At 43.4% G+C, this 8,179-nt stretch overlaps 1 protein-coding gene across 1 annotated transcript; it reads right to left on the minus strand.

Moving 5' to 3' along the window:
• Nucleotides 1-24: 24 nt before the first annotated feature.
• LOC142776233 (uncharacterized) lies at nucleotides 25-6,745 on the minus strand. The gene is made up of 5 exons (XM_075879516.1): nucleotides 5,118-6,745; nucleotides 2,229-2,338; nucleotides 1,921-2,151; nucleotides 1,769-1,853; nucleotides 25-1,051 (listed from the first exon to the last, which is right to left on the minus strand). Exons 1-5 carry the CDS (start codon nucleotides 5,259-5,261, stop codon nucleotides 860-862), a joined length of 762 nt encoding a protein of 253 aa, XP_075735631.1. The 5' UTR covers nucleotides 5,262-6,745; the 3' UTR covers nucleotides 25-859.
• Between the last annotated feature and the right edge of the window lie 1,434 nt (nucleotides 6,746-8,179).

The following is an 8,179-nucleotide window of genomic DNA, read 5'->3' on the forward strand; positions in this document are numbered from 1 at the left end:
AAAAAGAAAGTTTGAAAACTTGAAATTTCGAACCTAATATGTATCTTGCCTCCCCCCCAAAAAAAAATGTTCACCTCTAAAAAGCTTCTGGAAAAACATTGGTTTATGTATAGTTACATGGTGTAGTCAACAAATAAAGAGCAATAAGGAGCTTTTCTAATGTAGAGGACAGACAGATATTGAAGCCAAGCATAGCATATGGGCATTGTTTATGGTGGCCACTGAAAGGGCATTAATTATCGCTGGTTGGAGCTTTCACATCACATGCTCACTGAGCTGCAGTAGTTTGATTTCACCTGTCCACTTATTTCAGTACTCATGCGAGTTTAATAGTTGAATCAAAGGATTGTCAGTCACTTTCAGTGATAAGTATGGTGCAAAATGTAGAACACAATATTTAAAGCTGGAATGATGCATGATGTCAATAACAAGCTGATACCGAGCAATAAATCTACTACTTGCTAACCAAGGAGCATGGAATCAGCCAAGTCGGGAACCTAGCTACAAAATGAAGAAAAGAATGAGGAATCGAGCAACATGCCCGCGGCACTTGCTGAAACGCCGAGTTTTAAACATACAGGGACACATAGAAGTTTGATAGAGCGTTACCATCTTGACTCAAATAATAGAGCCTTGCATGAAAACTGTGAAAGTTGTTGTTTTGTTCTCCATAGGAGATAAGATGATTTTTTTGTTTACCAAATTTATTTTGTCTTATTTTGCATTTACTATACTTTAACTGTCAATATGGCCCTGAAAACTTGCCTGGCTTCTTAATGTGTTGATATGAAGAGGTTATATCGTTAAAAACATGAATAATGTTTTACTTCAGTAGCTCACACATAAAATAAGAGTGACTTCATAGTTGAGTTCTATGTACCAGTCCATTTGACGTTTCACTTACCACATGGCAGTGCCGCTTAGTATTGGTGCTTTCTTCTAAGTCTTTGCGTTTTCCGTAAGCTGCTCTCGCTGCTTGAACAGCTGGAACTGTGCACAGAGACTTCCTCATATATGCGAATTTGTATTTCAAGGAGACTTTCCATGAGTCCTGGAAACAACAATTTTTTTTATTATTTCAAATTTCCGCACAGTGGACACTGTCCTCTTTGAACATGGTCACTTTTGAAGCAAATGATTCTTTGGGAACCTTGATACACTGCTTTTAACCTGCTATGGGGCAGAAGCAGATTCAGGTGACAATACCTGGCAAATTTAGCTGTTCCTAGTAATATCAGCATATCTGTTGTATTTTAGCTTTATCTGCTCATTCCAAACTCCGGTTCCTGCATTTTATGTATGTGCTGGAGCCATGCGGCATGGCGAAGATCGTGGCATTTCAGTCGCAGAACTGAGCTTGTGTGAGCCTCTATTCAAGCTGTGATTAGAAACTACATATACCATTAGTGGTAATATTCAATCCCCAGAAGCGATGCATTACATCTGTATTTATCCTCTTAAACCGGTGTTAAAGCTTATAACCAGGGCCAGTTTTTAACTTTATTAATGCATGATATGAATATATTGGCCATGGGCACCTAGTTGATGATTATTATCAAACCCTCAAGTTAATGTCTGCCATTATCAGAGTTCGATGAAACGACTCTAAGAACATGCATGGCAATTATTCAAATGTAATAAATATGGGGTTGAAACTTCTTGAATGCTCTCCAAGAACAAAATAACTTGAAGGGCACCTGCAGTCTAGCTCACCAACATGTATGACATCCCAATAAAGTTATAGGAATGCCATTGCTTTAGTGCTTACCCAGCCTGTGCCAATAGTGTCCCTTAGCACTGGATATTCCAACACGAGAGATTTTGCAGCTGCTTCGTAGAGGCTTCCTGGATAGCTGTAAAAAAGAGCAACTTTAAAACCTGTACTGAATTAAACACATGCAAATACATGCCTATACTTACACTGTTATAGTCATGAGATGATTTGCAATCCACCCTACAATGCGGGATTTAGTGTGACTGGACACTTTTCCTGGTTGTGTCCTTTCAATCGCATCCTTAATATCTAAGGGCACAGGTGGTAGCCTATAATCATTTTCACAGCAGGCAAGCTGCTGACTAGGTGACTGCTCATTACTTTCAAGGGTCTTGGGCAGGCTACCTTCATGCACTGCTGTCACTTTGTCAGTTGTGCTGAAAACAGAGGCTAGTAAGTGATGCAGTTTTCCAAAAGCAATATTAAACTTGGCACCTGAAATTTAGGTACTGACCTGCAGCTCATTAAGAAGTTTTCACTGCACACAAGCCTGATTTTATCTTTCTCAGAGAAGACATGGCCAGCTGGTGGGTCCACAAATTCATCATGTCGGACGTTGTATACCTGAAAGAGATTCAGATGTGATGTTCAAATTCCCATAAAGTTACCTCAATAGGCACAGAACCTGAAGTAAGCAGACTACCAATGTTATATTCAATAGCACCCTAGAATCACTTTACTTGTCCTGTTTTTTTTTATTATTATCATGATGCCGTGTGTATTGTCGAGAAACCCTTAATGTATGTATTGTAAAGAGCATTGTAAATTACTCGTCTGGACATTCGGTATCAGTAAGTTCAGATTTGTGAAATAGTGACAATTAAACTTGTGAAATTTCACTGTTTCATAACATCAATTAGAAATAAACAAAAGCATTTAATGATTGCTGTACTAGCAGAAGATAATCACTGTGCTACAACGAAAAACCACACTCACAGTATCTGCTATCTATAAAATACTGTATACGCTAATGGCACAAGTCTTCATTCAATAGACCATGGAGCCTTATATTTTCGCACGTTGAAGGAATTATTAGGCTGCATTTCTTGCGTGCGCTAAGCTGAAGCAAATTTTTTAGCTCTGTTGTTATCTCTGTCGTCAAACTTTTCTTCTACAGTGTATCACAATTTAGAAATTAGAAATGGCTCTAGCCAAGTTCGTAGAGATCTCGACGTTTCGGAACCAATTCGGTATTTTCCTAAGGAGATGACTATATTGGTCATGGAAGCATCTCCCCGTCTTGTTTGACAATGGCCCCTGCTTTCTCTTTCTCTCGCGTATCGGAGGCTGTGAACGTATACAGAGGGAATTGTTCCTAACGACCGGTTCATGTTTACAGGTGTGTTCTGAATGTAACAGCATTTGAACAAGAGCCTCCTTCATAGATTCCTTTCTGTTTCAAGAACAGAAGCGATGTCGAAGTCGATCTTATGATCGTGCTTCTCATATTACTCTGCAAGAACGCTATGCTGCACTTCTATCTTCCAGACTGTTTCTGGGAAACACTTTCTCTGACCTATGTAGCTGGCTTTACCTGGCAGCTATCACCTTTACAAAAATGGCTAAAATTCAAACTGTGTTTCAACATCCAACACCACCGCTTGGCAACACCATAGTTTTTTGCAGAAGCGAAATCATGCGCTAATAAATACAGTGTTGATAGCCCATTAATGTTTCGAGTGCACACATTTCGGCAATGAAATAGCTAAATAGAGATAAAGGATCCGTCGCTATTCCATTGGTAATTTGAATACTCACACACCTAATAATTATTGATGATTTCACTACACAAAGCAACACAATATATCAAAGAATACAAAGCATTAAACACACCTAACGACACCTGCGAGACAGAAATGCCGACCGTGGGGCAAACGTACAGCATTGGTGAACAAGCATCCAGAACACAAGACTGCGCGCGCACGCACGCACGCACGCACGCACGCACACATACACACACGCACACGCACGCACACACACACACACGCACACACACACACACACACACACACACACACACACACACACACACACACACACACACACACACACACACACACACACACACACACACACACACACACACACACACACACACACACACACACAACACTTTACGCTAGCTTTGAGAATTTTCAGTTTCTGACGAGCATACCTGGGAGCACAGCTGGCGGTCCCCCCGCCCCTCACCCTATTGTCAATTAAGACGTAGAAGGGGGTCGCCATGTTTGCCCCACTCATTGACACAATAGGGAGAGGGGTGCTGAGTTTCAGAAGGCAGCGCAAAGTCAGCCAGGGTAGTATGCAGATATCTTTTTCAGAGGGGAGGGCACGTTTCTGATCTATAGTGGGTACCGGGCAGGTAAACGTTCATTTTGTTCTGTGTAGGCAGAGCGAAAAAAAATTTCGGGGTGGGGGGAGAGAACGTGCCCGGCGTGCAACCTTCACCCAGCCCCCCTCTTCAGAGGGGAACCCTGCGCATGCCGATGCTAACAAGCAGCTTCTGCACCCACGCTATTTTCACTATGGAAGATACATGCAGTAACCACAGAAATTAGCCTATTCCATGTCCTTCGAAATTGATAATAAGTCTTTCTTGTAGTCCAATTTTATTGATTTCATGTTTTACGTGCGGTACAAAAGTCTTACTTTTTTTTGCTGATCTCCTTACATACCTAACCTCTTAACATCCTAGCTATGCCTTTATTCGTGAACAATCTCGCTCAATTTGAACACCAGGAAACGAACTCAGCGACGGCCACTCATCTTACCAACGCCGTGTCTTGGTGCATTGCCTGCTCGATAACTGGATGACCAAGCGCGCTGCCCCACTTTCCGCTAATGAAAGTTCGTGCGTGCCTCCGAGAGACAGATCGAGTGCGCATTTTTTTTTACCATTTTCACCTCTCATCCTCTACATCTGTCATTCCCACTTCCCCATCCTCGGTGCAGTGTTGTTGAGTTGACCTCCGAAGTGAGCCACAGTTACGAGGCCACACTTATTTCTTCACTTTTTTTTTAAAACCACCCCGATAGCCGATTCGCACCATTACATTATCGCAACACAACCACTGCGAATGCCAGCAAAGGGTGGTTGCGCGCCGCCGAAGCGGAGATTAAACCTGGTTTACATCTCCCATCAGCAACTCCGAGACCACGTGCACGCTTCGCGGGCCGACAGCTCCAGTGAGAGAGCAGGGCAAGAAAAGCCCCACGCTTCGAAAAGCGCGAGCGCATGCTTGGTAAAACTGTTGAAGCACGTGCTAACAACGGAATATAATCAGTACTGTTTGGGCCACTGTCACAATGCAATTCGATGCACTTCAGGATAGAGACAACATACCTCAATCCGGCATGCTTGCAAAGAATGGCCAAAGTCTGTCGTCTTCAAGGCTTCCAAAATGTCCGCCTCCGTCGGTCCACGAGCAGAAATAATCTTCTTGCGGCCTTGAAATGACACCAAATATTGGAATTCCGGCGGCTCCATGAATACACAAGCACGTGGGCGCGGGAGGAAAGCTGCTGACACGTTCACACTGCGACAACCTGCTCTTTGCCTGGCTAGCCACCCTAGCCTGGCTCAGCTTCCGTCGATGTGTGCGCCCCCTGCCGCGTTTCAGTAATCAGCGCCTCCTGAAGGTAACTATCACAACGACGCTGTCTGTTGTTAAAATTTTGAATCTTGAAGACCATTTGGCTCTGTGCAGCGGAAATTTGTCCTGTCTGAAACCTGTAGCTGGCATGCGAAGGTAATAAAGAACATTTTATTCATTATGCCGGTCCAGTTGGGGACAGCGAGTGAGTAGAAGGGCATGAAAAGAGAACAAGTTCTCCCCCCCCTTTTTTTTTCCTGGTCTCTTCTCTCGCTTTCTTATTCCCATTTCATCTCTCCACTCTAGTCTATTATCCCCCTTCCCCAGTGAACCACTGCTCAGGTGTCGCAGTTGGCGGCAAATATTTGCGGGGTTCACTTTTCCTTTCTTTTCCGATTCTGAAAACCACTGCCCCCCCCCCCCCCCTAACGTTCGACACTGTAACGCGCCACCACCTTCCATGTTTATATAGCTTACAATTATGCGCTTAACCAGATGGACATTGGTACAAATAAGTAAGACCACCACAAAGAAGCTAACTCAATTCAATTTGTGTGCATCGAGCGCACAAATTAATTAATTTATATTAATTCTCTGCTGCATGACTCGCTCGTGTAGGCAGATGCCACGTCCGTTTTAACGTGAATTTACGACGACAGAAGTCATGTGCAGCTACCACTTCGCTCAATACTAATTAAGCAGCGGTTGTGTTATTTCAGATAGTGTGATGCAGCTCCCCACGTGTTGTTTTGAAAGGTGTGAGACACAGTTTTCAAGGCCACTCGTAAAAACAAACTGCTTCAAGCATAATGTAGGCAAAGAATTCTGTTATCTCTCGGCCATTCGATGAGAACTTGAATATGTTCTCCGAGCACGTGAATGAAGTGCTAAGATTTCATTTATCGTGGCCATTGAGTTCGTGACAAAACAATCACCGGTGTCAACATCATTTATTCTACAAGCGATATTATGTCACTTCCGCACGGTCTCACTCCGAGAGAGACTCTAATGGAGTGATTGTGTTGCATGTAGGTAATATTCACTATCAAAACCTGTGTGAGAAATTTTTTTTGTTGCTTCAAGGTCTTGTTGTTCTGTTAGGAAAGATATACATACATTGGCTGAAGGAAAGAAGTGAAAACTGAACGGCTCGTTTTTCTTTGTTCGACAGAATATTAATGAGGACTAACAGACAATGATGCCAGAGATAGTATAGGGAATGTTATTCGTAGTTATTGCAATGTAAGTTTGACGAAATAAAAGTGGACGAAAAGGTAACTTACCGCAGTCAGGGACCGAACCTTCGACACGTGCGATGCTCTATATATAGAGCAGAAGTTGGCACAGCGACGGGCCAAATGGAAGGGGGGGGGGGGCTTTGCGAGCAAAGGGATAATGTAAAAAAACTGTAAAATCATGTTTATTTTAAGCACGCGTCATGAGGTTCCAATTAAACATTGGTTACTAAAAAAATTGCATTTTAGGCCAAAACTGCCTGGTCCTTTAAGTATACGAAGAAATAAGGTTAGAAGGAGAGGGGGGGGTGGACGTCCTGCCGGGGCCACATATATAGTAGTGCCTCGCGGGCCGCAGGTTGCGAACCCCTGCTCTGGAGCATCGCATGCGTTATTCGAAGGTCACAGGTTTGGTCCCTACCAGCGGACTGCTATCTTTCCATGCCATTTTCTTTCTTTACATGTACATTGCAATTACTTCTAATAACACCCTCTATATATTTCTTGGAGTCATTGTCTGTTAGTTCTAATTAAAATCATGTTAGTTGACAGAATAATGGGGCGGGTGGCTGCCTTTACAAAGCTCGTCGGAGATATGACCATATATAGTTTAGCTAGACCACTGCGACGCATTTAATCAGGATGGCCCCGGCATATCGTACAATTGAATGGTATCCAGAGGACCGCTGAATCACACTAAAGAGTTCAAACATATCGGGCGCGTATGTCTTCTCGATCTGCAGTTGTCCAATTAATGTTTTATTATTCTTCTTAGAAAGTATTCCCAACCTCCGCTTCTTAAGATGGCACACTGTCTGCCATATTAAACCAGTACACTGCAGCGTCGAATCGGCATGCATATTCCATCGGCATATTTCACTAGACCAAAAAAAGTGACACTTTTTGGTTGAGATCTCGGTTTGTGCTCCGAAACACGGAGCCCAGAGTGGTCTATAGCCACTCTAGACCACTCTAAGTTACTGTGACCATTGTGCCAATAGACAACTGAGGTGGGTGTACGTGGGGCAACCGGGTTGGTGTGTAAAAATGGCTGATTGTTCGAGTTGGTGTCGGTGTGTAAACATTCGGCTAAGCGAGCATCTTAATAATTCTTCTACAAACGGCTATTCACTCAAGTCTAAACACTGTGTAAAGTAGGTACCAATAACACGTGTCACCCACTTCTCGACAAAACAAACATTTGGTATCGCCGCCGGGATCGTTGCACTCGAGAGTCGTTCAAATTTTTACATCATCACCAGACGTGGACGCAAAAGCAAACCTTTGCTACCTTTTGATGATTGTGAGCTGGAATAAGCATGGTACGTGGGCGTAATCTCGGCACCACACAAGTTGGCTGGACGGTGTCCGTGGGTCAGCCACGTTGACAGAAATGCCTGGATGCCTGAAGAAGCACACCATACCTTATGTGAAATGCGTGACGGTTGCATAAATACCGCTGTCGTGTGGGAATACGTACGTAGGCCAAACAGGACGCTGTCTCAACGACCGACTCGGGAGCATCCTTTATCTCTAAAGAATAAAAGAAATGCGTATTTACCTGCGCATGGTATAGC

Source organism: Rhipicephalus microplus, chromosome X (assembly GCF_043290135.1).
Source record: "Rhipicephalus microplus isolate Deutch F79 chromosome X, USDA_Rmic, whole genome shotgun sequence".
In the NCBI taxonomy this organism is placed as follows: domain Eukaryota; kingdom Metazoa; phylum Arthropoda; class Arachnida; order Ixodida; family Ixodidae; genus Rhipicephalus; species Rhipicephalus microplus.